General features: G+C 42.0%; 1 protein-coding gene across 1 annotated transcript; it reads right to left on the reverse strand.

Annotated features, from left to right (window-relative positions):
• Positions 1 to 601: 601 nt before the first annotated feature.
• LOC138624699 (B-cell scaffold protein with ankyrin repeats-like) lies at positions 602 to 22,983 on the reverse strand. Its single transcript, XM_069705073.1, has 16 exons — positions 22,971 to 22,983; positions 22,102 to 22,491; positions 19,072 to 19,184; positions 18,835 to 18,973; positions 18,586 to 18,728; positions 17,268 to 17,382; positions 15,660 to 15,859; positions 9,585 to 9,648; positions 9,125 to 9,322; positions 7,286 to 7,348; positions 5,510 to 5,694; positions 3,884 to 3,947; positions 3,670 to 3,699; positions 3,352 to 3,431; positions 3,155 to 3,189; positions 602 to 3,018 (listed from the first exon to the last, which is right to left on the reverse strand). The coding sequence occupies exons 1-15, from the start codon at positions 22,981 to 22,983 to the stop codon at positions 3,157 to 3,159; spliced, it is 1,830 nt and encodes a 609-aa protein (XP_069561174.1). The 3' UTR covers positions 602 to 3,018; positions 3,155 to 3,156.
• Between the last annotated feature and the right edge of the window lie 519 nt (positions 22,984 to 23,502).

The following is a 23,502-nucleotide window of genomic DNA, read 5'->3' on the forward strand; positions in this document are numbered from 1 at the left end:
TAATCAAGTGGCAACCGCCATGATATCACCCTTTGGTTTGTTTTTTTTTTAACTGCGATTTTGAAGTCCTGAGTCTGGCATTTTAGCTGATGCCTTTTTTGTTTTGTTAGAGCCAGAAGTGACCATATTTGGATGAGATGGGGAGGAATGAGCAGCGGATCTGACTGAGAAACAGAGGAGACGAAGCCCACCTGCCAATACCAGCAACCTCAGGCATGTGTCCCCAAACATACCTCTGTTTTAAGCTTAATATCTAATTAATTATGGAATTATTTTCGTAAACACCACCAGAACAGGGTTCAGATAATAACTATTGACTTTTTGAAAAAAATTACTCGTGGAAAAAAAATTATTGACTTGTATTTCATGAGAGAAGTTGACACTTTTTTAATGGGAGTCTGTTGGAGCCGGAGATTTTTTTTTTAAAGCTGGCCTAGTGTCCGTCAGTATTGCATTTTAAGGCACATCTGCATTGCCTTCACTTTTCAGACCCGGAGACAACCTTGATTTTTATTTACGGCCTTAGTGTTGTGTTTGTAGCTTTTTTTCCTCTGCCCCCAAAATAAATCAGTCAGTGCAAGTTTAAACAAGTTAATGTAATTTTGATCAATGACTGAACAAATGAAAACACACAATACAATTGCAAAACAGCCCAGCAGGATACGAATACATACAATACAATAAAATGAATGCATACAGAATATTATTGAAGTAAAGGTTTGAGAAGTTGTTTACAGGTAAAAGAGGAATTTTTGCAAAATGTAAAACTCAGGAAATGCTAAATTTGAAATTGTATCTCTGTGGTCATTGTCACATTTAGACATTATAGGAACAAATTTACAGGGTGGGAAGTGTCAGTTTGGTCAGCCACATTACAGTATATCATCATTAGAGTCCGGACTATTTACATTTCAGTCATATTATGAAGGTTTTTTTTTCTCAAAGTGAATATACAGTACAGAGTTCTGAAATGCACTCGGGCTTTGATCCCTTGTCTTTGATGTCCTGCAGCCCACATATAGAAGCATGTTTGGTGTGGGCGACACACGCCGCTGAAGTTCTCCATCTCCTTGTCTCTCTGCGGCTGGGGAATCAGTCCTCGTGGTGGTGGCGGCGGCGCTCAGATATCTGCATACGCAATGATTGGAGGCCTATCTCGGTGGCCATGCCTTACACGCGGACTGAAACATACTCAGCAGGTGACAGGCAAACATATGCCTCAAATGCCATGGGGTCCTGAAGCCGGATCATCTCCAAAGGCTAAACTGGCAGGTCTAAGTAGGGACGGCATTAATACATATTATTCACAAAGAGCATGATTGAACAGAAAAATGTGCCCGGCGTGTACCCAGCTGCTTTGTTGGCACACGGCTCAGCCTCTGCCTGGGTTTCAAGACTGAGCTTGGATTTAGCCGTGCATTCACTGAATTCCCCATGCAGCTCTTATTCATTCATTCAGGCACAGGCAGGGCTGTACCAACAAACTGGTGTCTGTGTGTGTGTGTGTGTGTGTGTGTGTGTGTGTGTGTGTGTGTGTGTGTGTGTGTGTGTGTGTGTGTGTGTGTGTGTGTGTGTGTGTGTGTGTGTGTGTGTGTGTGTGTGTGTGTGTGTGTGTGAGAGAAATAGGGCGCGCGTTTGTGCCAATTCCCGAATAGTTTTGTAAATGACAGCAAATTCAGATTTTTGACAAGTATATACAGTAAAACGTTTATTGTTCCGAAATTTGCGGGATTCAAAAAGGCCTCTTTAAGCGTTATTTATTAAATTATACACTTGCTTGCACTGTGCCAGCTGAAAAGAATGAATTTCCCTGGAAAATTAAGCCCTTGATCTTTAATTTCACTCTCACTTGTTGTTACGGTAACCCTCTGTGACATTTCCATGTCAGCGGACGTATAGTTTTACAGTTTTCATTTTCTTTTCCATGACGCCTCATTTACAGATGCATTTTTGACATTTCTTGGCCGATGCCAAAGGAGACTGAACACATGCTTGGTCACTTGTGCAACCAGGCACAGCGAGAATCCACTTTATTTATGTTCTCACCTTGTGCATGCGTGTTTTTACTTTTTCCATTTACATTCATAAACATGTATGGATGCAGTTTTTTTCCATAGCTGGCCTCGCTGCCAACAGGAGGTCAGCAGGTGCTTCTGTGCTCACCAGATGTCACGGTTGTTTTAGACTGAGTCTGATGGCTATATTTGGAGATATGGCGCCCTCTACAGGAAAGACTTCATGGCTTTTAGGCTAAGTTGTTGTCCTGGAGCAGTGGCTCATAAAAATCAATCAGTCTTGCCAATAAAATAAAGAGAGTTTATTCAACTCAACCTTTTAATATAGTGATTCACCTTACAACTATGGGTGCAAATGAGTTGAGTATAGATTTAAAACAGGCTTTATTTAGGTAGTTTTAAGTAGAAGCAGTGGACACGTAAACATTTGAAACTTTAAAAATTAAGCTTAAATGACAGACAAAAAGTACTTCTGTTTTCAAGTTTCTTTCACACAGATTATCCTTTAAAAGACAAGCTGAGCCAAACATGCAGTGGAACATCAAACATATCAGTAATGATCATTTTGCTTCCTTTTACTATACTCGATTTTATTGGCTGATATTGACCGATCATAAATAAATCAGATCACAATGCTTGGGGTTAATTATAACTGTTCTATTTGTGTATTTTGGATATTTATAAGTATTCCCAGAGAAATTCACTGTTTCTATGCACTGATGCCATTTTAACCTTAAGGTTCATGGTTAATGTAAAATATCCTTCCTCCATTACTGTACATATATTTGTCTTGATAACCACATTTCAGTGGAAATATTTATACCGGAATTTCCTTTTACTTCGTAATATTTGTATTGATGTCGGCCCGAAAATCTTGTATCAGTTGGCTGTACTTACTAACCTGAAAAAGACACTTAGGATTCAAGTTCAATTTAAACAAACAAACACAAAAAATATTGTGGGTAATTGGTGGAGTAAAAGAGTCTTTGTTGTGTGACGAAGCCTGAAAATATGGAAAAAGTAACACGTGATGAACTTGTCTTAAAACAACCATATTCAAATCAGAAAATGAAGCTTATGTTGGTATAAATTATTTGCAGAGATGTGGATTCATACTGGCAAGTTATTTTAACACTTACCTTCACTGTCTGTCGGCTCTCCGAAAGAAATTTGACTGCAAAATAATTCAGTGGGAAGAATGTGATTGGTTTGTTGGGCCTTTATATTTCTGCATTTTTGTCTATTTCCACTCCAGTAATATACAGTAATGTGTTCTATCAATACATTTATGCTTACTTCTGCCAAACTCTCCTTCTGGCGAGTGAGGCAAACTTACCTGCTGTCCTTTAAGTGGCTTGCTGTAAAAATCCGACTCCGCCGGTTGGCTTCCTCTTTGACTTTCATTCACCGAAACACCTGAAGGGGGGGAAATGATCCAATATGCAGCGCTCTGCAGAGAATTGCTCAGTAAAAGGCAATAAAGGACTCTCATTTAGTGCGAGTGAAACTCACTAGATCAAAACACGGCCCTGGGGATTTGATTAAATACCCGAGGATTAATTCCCCGCCACTGCAACTGGGACTGGAGAAACTACAAAGGCATGCAAACACAGGTTTCTTCTGTGCACTCTGAGATAAGTTTTTAAACACTCACTTGGCATGTGATGAACAATGTTGATTTTATCTGTAGGGAGAGAAGACTTTCTAAGCCATTTACAGTTTACACTTTAGTCGCATTTGTAGGGTTTGTTCCAGTGTAACTTTAACCGTACTGCATGTTTTTTTCTTCTTGTGTTGAAGTTCCAAATAAACTAAAGTCTTTGGAGCTTCGAGTTTAGCCCACATACCCAGAATGGAGGAATATTTACCATAAACGCTGTCAGCATCCTCTCTGCTGTTGATGATACTGGCTCTCAGATGACTCAACTTCTCCTGCAGAGACAAAGATCAGTGCTTTAATGTTAGACTAAAGGCATACTTGTTTAAATGGGTTTAATAGACTGATGTTTTGCAGCTTGGTCGTAAATCTTTTGGTGCCCTCATGGAGGTCTTCATAGAAACATGCAAATGATGTCTTATGGTGCAACAACAGAGTGGAATAAAAGAACGAGGGGAGGTTATTAGTCAGTTGACTAATAAAGTTGCTTCTTTATAATTACTTTTCAGATGCAGATTTACTTCCTCTTTATTTATTAAAACATGTGATTGCATTGTTGATTTAATAAATTGTATCCTGTCATGTTGTATTTTCTCACCCTATCCAAGCATTTGCTCTATCTTTGTTCCAACATCTCTTGCCCTACCAGACTGTCCATTCCCTCTCTGTCCAGCAGGTGTCCTCAGTGCCTCCTGTCATTCCGGAGTATCCTGTTAATGCACATCTGTCCTTCATTCCTCTTATTAACCACTGACTGCAGACTTTCTACCTTCAAGATGGGTCACATTTACTGTGTTCCTGAGAAGAGTCCATATGAACCCCCTCTTGTGGTAATCACCACCTCAGAGTTTCCTGAAAGCTCCGAGTTGGCTCATGTTGTGGTGGAGGTCATGGAAGTTCATTGATTAGTGAGACTCTTTTGGCGTAATTTAATACATCTGAGGAAAATGTTGATGTTCTCAACGGCCTCACCGTCTCCCTCTGTCATTATCACTTTGCACTTCTTGCATTATGTCACCTGTCTGGTATAGCTTGCTAAATTGTTTGTCTCTTTGGCTTATTGGTGCTGACAACGATGGGTCTTTTGCTGTGCGTGTGTCATTGCCTTGCTGTGGTGCTTTTACGACTTAAGCAACCTCACTGTGCACTTGACTTCCAATGTTGTAACCATAAGCTGATGAGTTCCAGATGAAGGCAGCACAGATAAGCCTGTCTTCATTTTAACCTCATTTTTTTTAAACAAGGTCCAAGTAAAAATCTTTTCAGTGTTACCAGCACAGTCTCTGTCCCGCTTTTGAGTCCAAGCAACACTTAACAGACATGTCACCACCTCCTCTTTACAAATTACATTTACATAATTTTCTTTGGCCGAGTACCTTTTTTTTTTTTTTTTTTTATCTGAACAAAGGTTTTCCTTTTCGTTTTTTTCCACTGACAAACATAACGCTTCCATCAGTCATTAATGAAGGCAGTGAAGTCAACAGACGGAGAGGTTGACCGATCACTGATGCTTTAATGCGAAGCGTAGCATCCACCTCTCGCCTTTGTCTTACATACTTTTGGCCTCTCTGGCTTCCCATATAACTCATAGCAGACACACCATTTTGAATTTGTGGTCGGTGGTCCATCACTTCATTCTCTTTCATCCCCGTGGGGACCTTTAAAACCCGTAGCTGCCATTGTCTTTATTCTGATAAATGGGCCCTGCACACAGTGCTATCCTACGTGTGGCATGAGCAACAGATGGTCAGCGCTGTTTTCAGGTTTGGTCGTGCATGTTTATCCATTCAAGACCGCCCGTTCATGTGCGTGTGGTCAGCTTGCGTTTTAGTCCTACCTGCTGCTTGGCATCTATCCCCTTCTGAACCTCCTGCCAGTCACTGAAGCCCTCTAGAGCCTCGTCCACCGTCAGTACACCTGCCTTCACCCTCTGCTGGAGCTCAATGAGCTGCTGAAGCCCGTGAATCTGATTTGGTGCAAAAGTGTCACAGGAGGAGGTGACGATTCCGTCTCGACCGCGTGCTGCAGTGAACAAAAACACGTGCTGCTTTGAGTGACCAGGAAATCTGACCAAAAAAAAGAACCCCATCTCATTTTTTTTTTTTACTGCTGGCAGAACAAAATAATCACCAAACAATAAGTTAACAAGTAATATCATAAATTAAACTGTTCATTCATGTTTTGAATGAGACAGAGATACGGATGTAAAGTGCATTCGCCCAGTACATCTGTAATGTCGGAGAGTCATGCGGATTGTCTGTGATGATCTATGAACTTGTCGTTCAGTGTCACCAAAAGAACAGGAAGGCAGATAAATGCTTTTGTATCCACTATTACAGAATTTATTTCCTCATCTTCTTGGCACCTGACTGTGCTTAAATTTGCTACCTGCTCCTTTTATTGCTTCCTTTACTGTTTGTGTGCCTCTGCTTTACTTTACTGCTGCTTTAATGACTTATTTCCCCCACGGCGTTTACTCCAGTTTGAATTGATTCAATAAAACACCACAAATTATCAAAGTTTGTCATGATTAACTGATACCATCCAGCAGGTAGTTACAACAGGAAGTCATAGGAGAGTCGTCAGCAAAAAAATTAAAAAAAAAAAAAAATCATTGGCATCGTAAAAGGCCTGCTGTTCTGCTGAGTAAAAAGAAAATTACAATCTGTAGATCTCAAAGTGATGATACCAGCTCTCCCCCCCCAAAAAGGAGAAATTCAGGCAACTTCTGGTCAACAGTGGAAATAAACAGCAACCTCTGTCTTGAGCTTTAAGATCCAGTCTACCTCATATTTTGTTTGTTGTTTCTGAGTCTGCGGATTTTTTTTATCAGAAAACCTGCGTTACAAACCGAGAGCAGAAAGATACAGATGTTTACCAGGCTGTAATTGTCTGACAGAAAGATGCTCCTGAGCCATAAAGACTCCAAAGTATCTCAGCCGAGTGGTAACAAAAGATATCAGATCTTTTACAGATGCAATATTAACAGAACAGCGCTGTATAAATACCCCAATTACAAGTAGAAGGACTGAATTGAAGACACGATTTAAGAAGAAATAGATATGTAATATTAGGAAAAGCTCTCGGCAAATATAAAAATAAGCGTACACTATATTCAAAAAAATGATCCCCATATGAGCATTTATATAGTACATAACATTATTTGACTGTTTTTACAGATGCATCAATGCTAAAATAGAATTGTATATATACAGACAAATATATATTTAAATAAAACCATATGGGGAAATCATTTATAGGGAAACAACTAATACCTCATCTGAACTGCTTTTAAAAAAAAAAATTTTATAAGGGAGAACCTGAAGCCCAAGTCCAAAAAGATCAGGCATCAGCAGTTACATTTTTAAGTCTTTTCATGCATCACATATGATAAGAAGTTTTGGGGTTAAATCTAAAGCTAAAAAGCAACTCGTAGCTGGCAAATAAATGTGGTGCAGTATCCAGTGTACACTATTTTACATTTTAAATCCAATCCAGTAGAATGAAAGTAATATGTAACGTAAGATAGAAATACTCAAGTAAAGTACCACAATCTGGTACAGTCTACATTGGGGTGATAGACACGAGCTTTTACTGCTGACTCGACACTCACCTTGTTTGGTGGGAAGTGAATACAGATCGGCTTCAAGCTGTGGTGTCTTTTTCTTCTGGAACACTGTGAACACAGAGCAGCTTTCAAGTAACATCGTCATCGTCATTATAATAGCACATAAAATGTGTACAGTCAACATTTATGTGATTTTCTTGGGGTGACGATATCGTAATCAAAAACTATTATTCAAGTCGGAGCTGATCTGAAAAGATTTTTTAGCTCCTGCATTTTAACTGTTCACCCACAAGATGGAGCCGTGAACTCAATTTGCAAACAACCCACTGGTGGACTGCAGCTCAGTGGGAATAGGAAGTAGAAAACATATATCTATATCTATAACTGTGTCAGAATTTACAAATATAATGGAATCTGACTAAAAAAACAAAAACAAGAATGTGTGTGTAAAAATGCAGATTCTTGATTTCTCTCAGAAGACGACCCACATTTAGTCCTGCTTTGAATTAGAGAGCCTGAACCTGAATGATGGTTTCAGTTTGCTAGTGGGAATGAAAGACTACACTGTTTAGCTGTCAGAGGCGGTGGAAGCTGCGGCTGTGTGACCAACACTGGGTTCAAATTCACCATCCCCACCCTGGAAGATAATCCCACCTCTGACTAGACTACTTCCTCGGTGACAGCATCTCCGTTTTCCACCTCGTGTTCAAACACAGCCTCAACTCATAACACAAGCAGGGCTTCATTCACAGTGATGCTGGGCTGCGTTTCCTTGGAGTGTGTGCATTGCTCTACACGTCCACTAATTCCTCTCCGTAGGATTGAATTTCATTCACAGTTGAGTGTGGCAGTCTCACTGAGCTCGAGACATTGCTTCTGACAAAAAAGGAGACTCCTCATTATTTCCACTTGTGCAGTGTTCTCCAATCAGTGGCTCCTCGCCTAATCCTCCACCGCCTCCTCTCTCCTCGCGCACATCTTCGACTGCGGCGGTTGGGAGCGAGGAGCAAAATGTGATCCTTGTGTGGTTTGAAGCTGCGCTGTCTCAATGGATGGAAACCTCAAAATCGTTCTCCTTTCTCTTGTGCGCTCTGGGGACAAGGACGATGGAAAACATGTGTAATGACTTATTCTGGCTGACTTGGCCTTGGCCTGGCCAAGATTGGTTGCAGATGGCAGCCCGGTAGTTCCCTCTCTATTACTGAAGGGGATGGTTGGGACACAGAATTCATTTGGTGCACTCAATATCTTGTTTTGCTTTCTAAGTCCCGTTGGGAAGAGCGCTGGCTCACTAGATACAAGCTCAATAAAAAGCTGCATAATGGGGAGAGACTGCAATTCGTATGTGTGTGTTTGAATGCCAGTGATTGAGAGGCATGGGTGTAATATTGTCTGTGGGAATAACTATTAACTGACAATGTTCATGTTTGCATTTGCAAAATGAAAAAGAGAATTCACGGCTATGTTTTAATGATTCATAAGCCTTAATAACACCAGTCACTTTTGGATGTTTCATCTTCATGAAATATTCACGCAGTTGAAATTGAACAGTTAGAGGCTGTGGTCTCTTGATGCGGGCAAATGGCTCTTTTTCTACTCTCGCTTTTGTTTGTTTTGCAACAGGGAGCGACTGTTCTTGTGGTAGATGGGATCAAAACAAACGGCGTCGCAAAAAAACAGAAAGAAAAAGCCTCTTCGCTCTGTTCAGCCGCACTCCACTGACAATGGTAACGCACATTCCAGGCACTTCCTCCCTCCCACATGAACTCCCCTTCACATACTGTGCATTACTCAGCATTTGTTTTCACGCCAGAATCCTCGGCACGTCTGGAGAGCAGGGAGTAAAAGATACAAACAGAAGAGTAACAAGTCATCACAAGTTACCTTGAGCGATGTAAGGGGTTCTGCTCTCCATCACCTGGGTGCTCTCGGGGCGAGGCGTGGGCGCTGGTGGGCGATTGGCAATAAGCACGGCTTTTGTGGAGTTCAGGATGGTGTCGTATTCATCATTCACCCCCAGTGGCGCGTAGGGATCCTCATCCTCCCCCTCTTTATCCTCTCTGCATTGCTGCTTCTGCACATCTGCGATGGCGAGATTCCCTAATGCACAAAGTGTTTACTGCACGACTGCCTCGGTGTCATTAGGAAGTTCTGCATGCTGTCATTTCACAGCCGATCGGAAGCAACGCTACATGATGCCTCCGTCAGCAAGGGGAAACTATTCAGTGGTCGGAAATGAACGGCAACCCACCATAATGATATGCTGGAAAAAGAACAATTCCATTACTGGCTTTCCTTCGTCCACCTTCCACTTCCCATCAGTCCCCGTCCCCCCCACACTCACCTGCGTTGCACATCATTTCGTAGACGCTGGCATCGCCGTTGTCCTCGCCTGAGCTGAACATATTCTGTAACAACAGAGCATGAGGAGGCATTTTATGCCTCCACTCACGTAACAAAAGAAGCAGCCCAAGGAGAAGCACTTTCAAGGGAAACCATATTTAATCTGTTATGTTGAAGTTGGAAGACTAATATATAAAAGTTTTGTTTTTTTCCACCCCTCAGCATTCATCCGATTTGACAATTCTGAAGACAATGCACGCCTGTGATTTCTGGTAAAAATGAGAATTTCTTCTTCGCTCGCTCGACACATCCTCGCTAATTTTCTCACCTGTATCCTACTTCCAAGGCTGGAAAATGAAACGGAAGAGCACAGAGCTGCTAACCACTCTGTCACACTATAGGCTGATATCTGCCTCCAGCCAGTACATCATTATTCAGCGTTGTCAGGACAAACGTCCAGATTATTAATTGAGTTTTCTCACCGCATCTGTTTAGGACTTATTGGAAAAGCCTTTTCAGGGCTTACACCATGAATTCCAGAGGAGTGCTGTAAACCTGCCCACTAACAGAAAGCACTTTTCTCCCATCAGACAACAAAGCTGCAGCAGAGTCGGCCTATTTCCTAATAGCACGCTGAGTGACTGACAGGGGTATGATCAGGGTAATAATGAAATCAGACAATCTTCCCCTTTCAATCCAAACATATCATTTAGAGAGCAATTCAAGACCCCTGGCTTGACACCAGCCTGCTTCCACAATTAGACGTACAGATAATTATTTACTGCCAACTTCTGATCGAGATGTGAAGCACCGAAGAGCTGCATCGGTAAATGACTTGGGAAAAATGAAAAACTCTGTTTTTACAGTATATTCTGCTGCTGTGTTGTAGATTTTCATCCAAACAAGATTACGGCAACAAAGGGCTCTATGGAGGATAATACATATGGATTACATTTGGCTCCTTTGTTAGTCTAAGAGGATACATTCTGATTTCAATAAGAAAAGTCCCAGGCAGTGACATAACATCAATCTGCAGAATATGAGATGCAGCTCGCTTGGATCAAAGTATCCCTCATATAACCTGCCCTGCTCTGCGTGCCGTTTCCAAGCAACACAGCCAATCACGACGCAATTACAATATTATCCTGTTCCTAGTGCTGCAAATTATGTATTGGCTTCCATGAATGTATTACTTAACAGTAGAGGTTCATAACAGGCCCAAAAGGTAGAAAGGACGGGTTAATTGCCGCCGCTTGAACATTGCATTTTAATAGTCGGACGCTGTGCCGAAGCCCAGTGTGGTATTTTCAGAGGTAATTTCTGGACAGGGGAGGGGTCTTTATTTACTAACCGCGAGTGCTGAATCATTTTACAGATGTCTGAAACTGCAGGAGCTCCAGGCATTCCAGACAGTTTTTCACCGCCACAATCCAGGCTGCAGAACTTCAGGCAAAGCGGTCGGTATGAGTTTGTCAGAGGGAGAACAAACCTGCCCGGTCCATGATGAGGAGTGTAAAACTCTATCTACAGCAGCTTAAAACGGTCAATTCACGAGCTGGCTGCTCTCAGCCCTCTGCTCTTGCGTGCTTGCTGTCTTGTAGCACAGCGGTGTCAGGATGAGACCGCTTGATGCACAGCAGATTGCAGAGTGTAACACTGAACCCGTCACACAAGTGCTGTACAGTCAAAATCTGTCCAACTTATTTTTTTTTTTTGGGGGGGGGGGCTAACGGTCAACTCGGCAGGACAGTAGATATTTCACACTCCCGGGAAAAGTAAATTTTGCTCAAGAACGTGCTGTTTTCTTTTAACATGAAACCAAATGTGTGTTATTTAATGCTCCAACAGTCGGCAGCCATACAGCCGGGCGAGGCTTCAACACTGTGGTGCTTTGGGCTAAATGCTAATATCAGTCTGCTTACAACGGCAAAGCGAACAAGTCGATGTTCAGTCAGTTAAATATTTACCTTGCAAGCTAACATTTGATAATTGAACATGGCTGCGATCCGCATATCGCTTGGTGAACTGCTGCTTTGATGCATCTATTTTGGAGCCAGAAGTAACAATACCTCTTTTTAAGGCATAATATCTAATTAATTATGGAATTATTTTCACAAGGACCTCAATATCACAAATCATAAGGAGTGAAGTTTCAACATAATGACCTGTGGAAAAAAATTAATTGACTTTGTATTTTATGCAAAACTTTGACGCTTCTTTGAATGCAAATCTATTGGAGCAGGTCAGTAGTGGCCCTCAGTGGTATTGTACTTCTGCATTGGCTTCACCTTTCAGACCTGGAGACGAGGTCTATTTTCATAAACTGGGCGGATGTGTAGCGCGTTCAATGTTTACTATGCTGGCTTACAGTTGAGCATATTATCACGCCAACATTTGCTAATTAGCACTGAACACACAGTACAGCTGAAACCCCAAGGTCAACCTCATCATGGCGACGGATTAAAAGTCAGGGGGATCGACGAGTGGATTCATCACGTAAGAACGATGAATGCACACAATTTACAGACAGAATATTTACAAGCCATCAACTAGTTGTTGAGATATTTCAACTGGTGGTACCAGCTGACACATCATGGGATTGCTAAAGTCATTACGCTGCGTCTTCGTCATCCTCCGTTAACATAAATTGTCATGGGCATCCATCCAGTAGATGTCGAGCCATTTCAGTCGAGTCCCAAGTGTAGCTCTGCCGGTGTGGCTAACAACGGACAAATCGTTTGGTTAAATGTGAAAAACGTTCCGCCGTAGATGTGTCACATATAATCTAAGCATTGGAAGCGGTTTCTTTTTCCAGAGAGACGACGACAGTAACATTCAAATGATAAACAAATCTCCGGAGTTTGTCAGTAATGACAGTGCTGTTACTGACCAAACAAGTATAATATGTAAAGTAAGGCGAGCACATCCCCGGACTGGAGTGAATCACCTAATTTGGCTTTCCTGAATTTGGATAGGAGTATACTGTACGCAGGTGCAGCACGCAACGCATAAATAGCTATTTGAAGTGTTTGGAGGGCCTTACAGTCGCAGGTTAGTTTGTATTTATCGAGCTCCGCCGTACATCTGAGAGCACGCTGTGAAATCTTGTGTTCGGAGTGCGGAGTCCGCCTAAATGCCAAATGACACTAAGACAAATTTGTGACCCGCTATTGAAATATTAAATAAGGACTGGGCGCGTTTGTGTTGGTAATTGAGCGAGTACAATATTGCAGTCAGAGCACATAAACATTGTAGATAATGGCAGAGCATTTTCTATATTTGTATTCCAGTACTGCTCCCCTGAATAATTCAGCTTTCCCCTCTGGAGCAGTTCACAGCTAATTAACAGAGAAGTGCGGTGCCAGGGCAGACTACTGGATCTGACGCAGGCCCTGTGAGTGATTCCGCCTGTGTATGAAGCGGGGGACCAATCCATCTAGGATTTATTGACAGTGCTGCTACACTGACGCCCAAATCACTGATGCATCATGGGTTGATTAATTGGAGGGGGTGGGGGTGGCCGCTGCAGATCAGTTAATGAAACTGCCCTGCAGAAAAAAAAAAGGAATTAAACCTCACCTCATAATTACAACTTTTAAAATTCCCCTAACATACCACACGAGCACAGTGTATAGCTGTCGAGAGGAATTTTAATCGCCCTCCAAGAAACCCACAAAGAAGTATTGCTTGTGCGTGTCGAATCTGCCTGTTACGTTACGTCTATAGGCTGGTTGAAGTCCCTGTGGAGAGACCTCTGTGTGACTCCACTGCTCCCCTGTCAGGTGTGCAGCGAGCTCTCACTCGAGCATTCTGATCAAACCTCGCTCACTCTGCAGTCACTCTCAATTAGCAGTTGCGAGGGGGGATAAATACATTTGCAACAGCTGTTGGGGGAGTCTAAATTTCCCTCAAGGGGGAATTCTCTGTGGTTTGACACGAGGCATCAGCGAGAGCTGAAGGTTTTCGGTGTTACAAGTGAAGACGCGAGATAAGGGCAGAGATTTTCTTGTGAATGAACGAGCCTTAAGTTGCTGTCTGTTAGAAATCCATTCAACATGTTAGGGATTCAACAGCTGGCGCATTTCATCACCCAAATGACAGCAGTATTGTTTGATTTGCTCACTTATGCTTAGTTAGAGCTCTTCTACAGATAATGCTGCTTCCAGGTTTGAAGATAGCTGAAATACATTTCTTTTTTCAGAATTAGTGCACATTTGATAAAAGTAACAAAGTGCAGTTTCAAAGTGCTTGTACTCAATTTTGCCATTACAGGAGACTTTATACTTCAATACATCTCCATTACCTTATTAGTGACTATACTTTGCAGAATGAGGCTGTAAACAACAAACTTGCATCAAAAAACAGTATCTAAAGTCATTCAGACATTCAAACGCTGCTTTCACGTTAATGCCTCAGTAATAATAAACCAAAAAAATGCAATACATGCATAATATTAAGCATATTCTCCCGCAAATACTTCTGTATTGTATTTTTACCTAAGAAAATTTTTGTTGCAGAACTTTTACTTATGAGTATTTTTTGCATGGTTGTATGGTACTTTTACTACACTTATTTGCTTTCTTGCCACAAGTTCGATGAGAGGATTTATTTTACCTTCACGTCTGTACGGTAAATATAAAGCTATCATCTGGCTTTTAGCTCAGTTCTAAGCAGAAATACTGGAAACAGGCGGGAACAGCTAGTCTACCTGGACGAAAGGTAACATCATGGCAACTTCACCGTGATGATGGGCAGGTGTTCACATAGGATTTTGTACAGATGATAAAAAAAAAAAAAAAAAGGAGACGTAAGATCAGTGTTTGAGCTTTTGAGCTTCAGGTAGGTGGATTTTGTAAGAAGGTTCCAGGTAGCATGAGCTTAAGATGTCACACTTCCCACACTGGTAACGAACAGTGACAGCAGCTCCATTTAATTCTCACATTGTCTCATTCTTGCCTCGACTTTTTCTTTTTCTCTATTCAAAAAGATCATGCCTGAGCTATCGTGTTTATTTCTTGTGTTATATTTGGTTTGAAATTTGTATTACATATTAAAATGTAAGTGGTGCTTTCAGTCTGCAGATCAGGCAATACCACCGGGTGCATCATGTGTTTTGATAATGTCCTCACCGCCTCACGAAATTAGCATCAGAAGGAACATTATGATGGTTGTGTCCTCCAGGTTGATCAAATTAAAGGATGTGCATGCATGCAAGGCAACTATTAAATTTCATTAGCGAGTGAGTGGCAAACGTGCCGCTCAGGCGTTTGCAAACCTCCACGGTGAAACGGGAGCCCGGGCAGGAGGAGGGTGTCCGTATTATGGAGAAAATTGCAGCCATTACGGCGGAAAATCTCAACATTAGCGGCTACATTAATTGTCTGAATGTATGTGGACGACCTGCGCTGCGGGCCGTTCTGCATGCATGAACAAACACAGCCTTTCAGTCTCTGCGGGGGTGTTCCATTAGGAACCTCACAGGTTAAACATATTCAGGATGAGAGGAGGGTGGGTGGGCGGGTGGTGGGGGTTACCCATCCGCTAACGGAGCCAGGAGCTGGGTATAAAGACACTAGTTAGGAGGGAGTGAGGTCGCCCTTGACACACAGGTCACACTCCCCGCTTTGCACCTTTCTCTCTTCTCCACTCTGTTCATTATTGATAAAGGACCACTCAGTCACAGCCTCAGTGCGGCGCTGGTGTTAGTAAGAGCATTCCTGAGTGCTGCACGGCAATCCGTCCTCCAGCTGTGAGATCTCACCAGCTAGGGGTGCTTTCTGTTGTTTACCTCAGCTGTCAGCAGGTAACTGAAAACTAGTTCCCCTCAGCTGAAATGCCGCGCAGGCAACTCTATAACAACTAATTATGGGTCAATGCGGGTTTTTAATTAGCTCACAAATCACTGGACATGAGAAGCTGTCATTGGATATTGGCATTTCTAGAAATGTCTTCATGGTATGGAGGGTCAATAACACCAACAGTAGTTACAAGGATACAAATCATCCTCGGACTATATGACCAGGTTTTTAAAAAGCACGTGGATTGAGTGTGGGATAGCTGACGAGGTGGTAGTTACCAGTGTCTCCTTCAATAAGACGTGAAGCTCCGCGTGGCCGTGGCTCTTGGCGATCTCGGTGGGCGTCCGTCCGTGGCGGTTGGCCGTTTGCAGCGCACGCTCAGCACCGGGACACTGCAGAAGCAGGCTGGACACGCTTCTCAATCCGTAGTGAGCGGCGAAGTGGAGGAGCGAGGGAACATCTGCACGGTGGAGCTCCACTGTGGACAGTTGCCCGTTTCGATTAGGCGTGAAAATAAATTTCCATTAAGTCCAGTTATGCCTGCAAACGAGCAGCTGTACATTTACGCACATAATACCTCTCGACGACAACCTCACCAACCCTGTGATAGATATTACTTCTTTTCCATTTGATTACTCGAAGGTGATCTGTTGCAATGTGGGCAATCTTAACACATCCAGGAGAGTCAAAGAAAGACAGCTCGGAGGCCCTTATTGACCTGTTTGTCATGGCAACATTTCCCTCTGCCCTTTTTAGCGGAGTTAAGGATCAATCTCAGGAGCTGAGGAAGCCATCCATCTGCCACATAATGAGCCAAGAAATAATGGAAGGCTTTTTCTTTTTTTTATAGTGAGTAATGTGCATAAGCAAGAGAGAAAGCAGTCCAACTGTGATGTTCAATTCACATCACTGCATAAACGCATGGTCGGAGAGGGAGAGAGTGAAGGAAATGGACATTTTGTTCTGCTGAAGCATTAGCATAACTGCAGCCAATGTGTTGGATTAAATACTTAAAATAATACTTTGTATTTATTTTCACCTGTTGCGACATGTAGCCATTACTGTGAAGGCCAGGTGCTTTCCACAGTATAACTTCTGTATTTTGGAGTGTGCCTTATGTCCATTTATACTGCAATGAAATATATAACAACGTCAAATCCAAATAATTTGAGATCGTATGCAAGGGGTTTGAGACGATGGCTGTGTTCCGGCTGGCGTACGTCCCTGAGGACACTCGCATCTTGTGCTCTTACATGTTAGAACTCTGACTTGTGCAGTCCTTGAATTTCGACAGGGCCTAAGCATGTCTCGAACTGCACGCTGTCGTTCCGCTTTTACCGGAAATAACCGTAGTGTTGTTTGAATGCATTACCCAGAAATGAACACGTTTTTGTGCCCTCTGTTTAATGCACGCAATAAACACACTGATGGCTTCTGTCCAACCGCGGTACGGTGGCACTTAGTCAAAAATAAACACTTTTGCGTGGTGTTCTGCACCAACTGCAGCTGTCTAAGACGTCTTAATTTGAAGATTCTTTACATCAGTGTCTCTTTCTTTCCTCTACATAGACAAGGTGGCAACCGTTGAGTGTGTAAAATGACCATTGTTTCACGCTCAATTTTTGGACCGTTTTTTTTTTGGAGCGCACCATCCGGTGCACTTAGTGTTTCCACACTTGACAGCGTGAGCACACTTGTGTACTCAAAATAGTGAGGGTAGGTATGCAAGTACGCCATTTGTAACACAGCAGATATCTTTGCTTCTTCATCCCTGAAAGACCAAATGTAATTTAAGCTGCAGCGAGTTGAGGTTTTGCTCCAGCTGTGATATAGCTCAGCGAATGTTTTTCCGTGTATAGCTCATAGCAAGCGGTCCAGTGCCGTACCTCCGTCAGGTGTGTTTTCACACTGCAGTCCCTGAAAGCCCCCGGTGGGCATACCCTCCAACAGCATGGACGACAACTTCTGGTCCAGCTTGTCCACAGAGGACACCTGAAGAGCCTGAAATCCAGACGTACAGTGAAATATTTTGTCAAGTTATGGCTGCAAAGAAAAGTTATAAACGTCTCTTCTGAGACGACTACATTTTAAATTTGGTGAACAAACAAAGGCAGCAAAACAACAACAAAAAATAACAGTGGGAGTGCGACTGGTGACATAAAGGCACAGTAAAAACGCCTGGTTGAATTCAACCCTACGATCAGCAGAGTGCTGCCTGGCCAGTCCTCGCTTTTAGTCTGAAATTCTCTTGGCAAATTCTTCTTTTGGCATCTCTCAGGTTTGCCCCCCTCAGCAAAAGAGACTTAATCAAATCAAGTGTTGGTGGCGGAAAGGAGGTTAAAACCTGACGTCTCTTTTAATTTCAGAGAGGACTCAGTAAACACTGGCTCGTACAAACATGAGCAGAAATATGCTGATTCAATTCATCTTCTGTTTTTCCACGTCTTTCTAATGGCTGGATGTGGATCGATAATAGGCAGTGTTTCGAGGCGGTGATTGACAAATTTCTATGACTGGGTTACATAAGGATGAGTCACTAAGTAGCATAACACATTTAAAGTGCCTCAGAAGAATTACTTCCACTGAGAGGAGAGGGAACAGAACAGCAGTCAAATGTGCTTCCTGCATTACTAAATCAATGATTGACTATAGTTATTTAAATAAATTTGCAAGTGTTATGAGTTTAAAGTTTGAAAGTACCCTCACTCTTCGTTCTCTTCAATCAAATATAATGTTGGGCTTGCTTTCTATTTTACAGCACAGCCTCTATCAAATATATTAAGTTCAGAAATATAAAGGCCTGGCTTTATTACCAGCCAGTCTTAAAAACTGATCTCCAGATGAATATTTCTTCCGCAAAAATCAATCTTATCTTTTATTAGTATTCGACTTCCATAACGTCTCAACAAGCTGATTAAAGAAAGAAGGATCAAACAAGCAGCAGAGTGCAGGATGTCCTGATATTTTGTCCCTGGTACCAGTCAGGCTCAACAAACACTGGATCCTACATTTCCCATAATGCAACTCATCTGTTTTCCAGGTATAAAGTGACATCTTTTAACCTCTATGCCTCCATTAAAAAAAAGAAAGAAAAAAAAAGTCAATGATTGCAAATATACACCATTTATGGGAAAATATCAGAATTCCCCTTTATAAAACTCTGATAAGGTGGATATACTTTGAACTGCCCTTTGATGGCTTTACCTGACACATGAAATCGACAGGGTCTGCTACCCTCGACAGAAGCCAGGTGATTTCCTCCATGCTGGTATAGTACAGCAGCTGTGTGCTGTTCAGTGCCACTCCACCACTATACACAGTCACTCTTACGTTCCCTGCTGGAAAGTCTGCAGTAGAAAACATACACAGATAGCACACAGCCAGGGCCGAAACAGAAGAGTAATTCATTCATTTATTTATCATGCCATCATCATTTGTTCTGATTTTGCTCACCTGGTGCACCGACACACAGGATCCGCTCATTCCAGTGAACGGGCTTCAGTCTCAGCATCTGGTTCTCGCCGGTGAACTCGACCTCAGTGTCGCAGCCAGCCGCCTTGTTTTTCCAAAGAATGAACAACTCAGTGGAGCTCTGCCAAACACACAGTGGATCGCAGAGTACCCAATGTTACGTGGGCTTTATTGGAACAAAACTGAAACGGCTTCCTACTGACTGGATGAGTGTCTCACCCCACAGGGAACTCTGGAAGGAGTGACCACCATGCTGGATCCTTCAGTCCTTTGCTCTGATGCTGATGGCTTCTGTGCCAAGTGGTTGACATTTGAAGCGGAGGCTGATACACCTGTAAAAGAAAAGATGTCTCACTGGATCGTGCACCAACAATATTTGACCAAATGTGACTTACAGATACCGGTAGGTGCATCTTTAGCCATGCAAGAGGTGCTGCTGGGGGGGATGAACAATGACAGTTGTCTGGTCCATCACTTAGGATCAGGCTGAAATATCAACAATCAATGGCATTATCCACATTTTCTGTTTAAAAAAATAATTTTGAATTAAAAATACAAAGATTTCAGACATTCATGGTCCCCAGACAGTGAATCCTTCTGACTTCAGTGACTCTCTGATCTTTCCTGTCGCACAAATATGAGGTTCTCAATTATGGATTTAAAGCAAATGTCTTAACAACTGCGATTAAATTCCAATGAGATTTGAAATACGCATTGAAGTCCCTTTAGCCGGGTCTTACCAGACCCAGATTCACTGCTTCATTATACGGGCCTGGCTAAACTCCATGTGGATTGTTTCTGGTTATTGCATCCTAATGGACCATGTTGGCCACTGAAACGTTTCTACCGCCGCCATTGTCGGAACTACATTTCAAAACAAACACTTGACTTGAACATCATCGCACTTGGCCGACCCCACTGGCCAGTTGGTTGGTCCACTGTGGCTGAGAAAACCTTCACGTGAAGGTTTCACTTTCAGAACGCACTGCAGCTACCCTTACAAAGTATGCGCTGCTGCATGCAGTATGCATACAATTGGGACATATAACTTCGTCATTAAAAATGTGTCTTGACCTTTGATCATATCCATCCTGACCAGGAGCACGACATTTTGAAAATAAAAGGAAAAAGGATGCGTTTTGGAACGAGTGGTACGCTTCTTTTTATGGCTTCTTCTTCCTTTTGCAAAGTGTAACCAGGTGGAGCAAGCTGGCCTGCACGCTGCAAAAATACAACCGGCTGCAGGAGGACATTCTGGTATTGTATTGGGACATACTAAATATTTTTCTGGCTCACCAAAATAGTGTGGTAGTGCAGATATTGGAACGCACAGATGGTTTTCACACTATTATTGTAGCGAAGACTGAAGCTGTGACCAGGAGGTGGGCGGAGCCACACTAAAGTGCAATTACTTGGTGACTCCTTAACCTTTTATCCAATACCATCATCAGCTCAAACATTCTGTGGTTTATGACTGAATACTTGCAGAACTTGTGACATTTCCATCAGCATTCTGTGTTTAATGCTAATCAGCAATGTACACTTTAGTGTATCGCATGCTGACACAGTGGTGGTGAAAGCAACCTGCTAGCATGGCTGTATGGTATTGGTTTAAAATCAATCAAGGTTAAATTACAGTAAGTTAATAACTTTTTGGTATCTTCTGGTATTACGCACATTTTATTTGATTAAAATAGAAACAGAAATGTAAAATGCTAATAATTTCCATTTGTATTTACAGTGGTTTCGTGTTGATTTGTATAGTTACAGAGGCAGTCATGAAGTGCGCTGTCCTTTCCTGGGCTGTGCACTAAAAGCTCATCAAACGCCCACATGTCTGTTGCGTTGTGCTAACAAACAAACTGCATCATCCAGTATGAATAGTGAAGGTACTTCTGGATTAAAATATAACTGTTCATAGGATCCTGGCCTGAAGCACTCCACTGCATCAGTGCAATGAAGTGCTGCGGAGTGCTCTTGTAGTCGCACGGCTCGCTGTGAGTAATCAGTGGTGGCCAAATTTGCATCAAATGTTCCTCCAGCTCGCACACCTGTTTAAAAAGGAGCTCGCTCCTCTGCTTTATGATTATATACAAACAGTACAATTAGGAAAAACAGGCAAGGAGGCAGAGGACAGTTGGCAGGGTAGCTGAGGACATGGTACAGATACACAGAGTATCACCATCAGAGATGTCTGCAGCTGGTGTGAGAAACACATTGGGTGTCAATCTTCCACACGAACGATTCACAGGGGAAAAAAAAAAAAAAAAAGGCTGTAAACAGGTTTCCAAACTGCTGCTTAGGCACTGTCACAAATAATGAGCAGTGTTTTGTTCTCACATTTATACCAGAGGAGCAGCCAGGAGATTTTCCTGGAGGAGGGGCTTGTCTGCAATCAACGTTGTGGTTCAAATTCAGTCTGTTTTTACTGTCATACATTGAGAGATTATTTTTTTATGGTGTTAAATCAGCTGATATTGTTATATATTGCTGGTCTTTGAATAAAAACATGATTAATTACTACCCTCTAACTCCCCATGAATTGATTATATAATCATTATCATTGCAGAGTTTCAGGGGACACTGTATTACAATGCATTTTTTAAATGAAATAGCCTTGTTTAAAAATGTCTTTGAAAACACTGGCAGCATTTGCATTGAAATAATAATGGGATGTTGATCACAAAACATCAGCTGTTGTAGAGTTGTTAGGAAAGTGAGGTGGGATTTCACACCTGCCTGCTTCGTGAAATAAGGTCAGGGGCCTCTGAGGACGGGAGGTTCTGAGTCGAAGATGCTGGTAGTTCAATTTCACTATTAATCCACTCTGCAGAAGATTGTGGATTTACAGCAGTTTGCACTTTTACTTTCCTTTCTGTGGTGGAGCCAGTACTAAAGTATACTTAAAGCCAAAATAATCTCACACAGAGCTCAAGACAGATTGTTATGAACATGTGATCTGTGATTTAAGAAGGTCCTACAGGGCTGGCTGATATGGACAAAATCTAATATCACAATATTTTTACCACATACCTCAATGTTGATATTGTAGTGATATTTTGATGAGATTTATTATTTCTATTAAGTTCAGAAAATAACATCACTTTACTGTAATGCAGCTTTTAAAACCCGGAGAAGACACTTATGTGCAATAACCATGCTACGATATCTAAAATTGGCAGTATTTGGTTTCATATAATGATACAATACCATATCGGTATGTTAAAATGGCTGTTATTTTTGTCATACCTTTTCTTACAATGTCCGTCACCGTGGACAGGTACTCCGGAGCGTCTTGTTCACTAGAGATCTGCAGGCACTCGTCGCCGTTCAGGGGCACCAGCTCCAGCAGGGGGGTCAGACTATCCACCCCACACAGCAGCACCACCACACGGGCCGCAGGGCTCAACACGCGGGCCAGGAAGAAGCGTTGCATCTGACAGAGACCCTCCAGCATGCCCTTGGAAAGGATCAGGAGCTTGCAGGTGTAGTGGGCCAGCCGCAGAAAGTCTTCCCTCTGGCTGGACACTGTGGCAATGTCGTAGCAGCAGATCCCGGCCTCAGGGATGGGCCCCGTGAAGAGTGACTCCAAGTATGTAGCCCATTGCTTTGCCTCGGTCTCGTAGATGATCAGCAGATCTTCAAAAACAAAAAAGTATCTTCTTTTTTTTTTTTTTTTTTTTTTAAATGTGTCCACAATAAAATCATGTGATTTCAGTATTATAGGGAACAACATATTCTCCCAGCTCACTTATGCATTTAACCTGCGTAAGACATATTTACAGCAAAACAGTATCAAGACTTAACTACAGTTGACCCATGTGATGGTAAAATGCTTCTACTGTCACTCTTATACGTTGAAACAGCTCAAATGTAAATCCTGCTGTTGATGTTATGATTAGTTTTCCATTGAAATTTACAAAAACATGCAGAACAGAATAAACCCTGCCCTTCCTGGTTTTCCACAGATATATCAATATTAGCTGCAAAATGTTGCTCTGAGCATTACAAAGAATCATAAATCATCAAGACTTGTACATTAAATAATTAATCATTTTTATTACCCGAGTAAAAGTGATAATGATTTACTGAATAAGTAATGTGAATGTGTTTCTCACCTGTCTGGCTCATTTCAACAGTGCTGCTTGTCTGCAGGTTTCACTTCACAGTGACAAGGCAAACAGCCGGGTTATTGTCAGGAGGAGCTCCGATAAGAGGGAGTTTCCTGCTACGCCAAAGTGGACAAAGAGATGTGAACTTTTTTATAGCCAACATAAAGCCTCCTCTATGCCCCGGGGACAAGGAACAAGTGAGGATATGATGTTTTATTTGATCAAAAACACAATAGTTTAATATCAGTTATTTTGTGTATTGAGAGGGGCAGCACATTAAGATGAAAAAGGTCACATTACATTTTAAATGTTGAAAAATAAGCTTCGAGTGGAGAATTTTTTCGTGCTTACATATTTTCTCATTATTTCAATTCATACTATCAACAGTGGAAATAGAATAAACCAATACAGAAAAACACATACGAACACATTACTGTTTCTCAAACGAGCTATCTCACACGAGTTATATGTAAGCAAAAAAGAAATACTGCAAATAACAAAGGTCACTGCCAAGCAGTCAACAGATGAGCGGAAAGTG

Source organism: Brachyistius frenatus, unplaced genomic scaffold, assembly GCF_029030835.1.
Source record: "Brachyistius frenatus isolate BFR_SWC_R1_liver_20210118 unplaced genomic scaffold, ASM2903083v1 Contig_54, whole genome shotgun sequence".
Classification (NCBI taxonomy): Eukaryota; Metazoa; Chordata; class Actinopteri; family Embiotocidae; genus Brachyistius; species Brachyistius frenatus.

Coding starts and splice junctions, on each gene's coding strand:
- LOC138624699 (XM_069705073.1), bottom strand. Junction 18,974..19,071: donor CTTCCAGAGTTCCCTGTGGG/GTGAGACACTCA, acceptor TGTGTTTGGCAG/AGCTCCACTGAGTTGTTCAT. Junction 9,323..9,584: donor CGAAATGATGTGCAACGCAG/GTGAGTGTGGGG, acceptor TCGCCATCGCAG/ATGTGCAGAAGCAGCAATGC.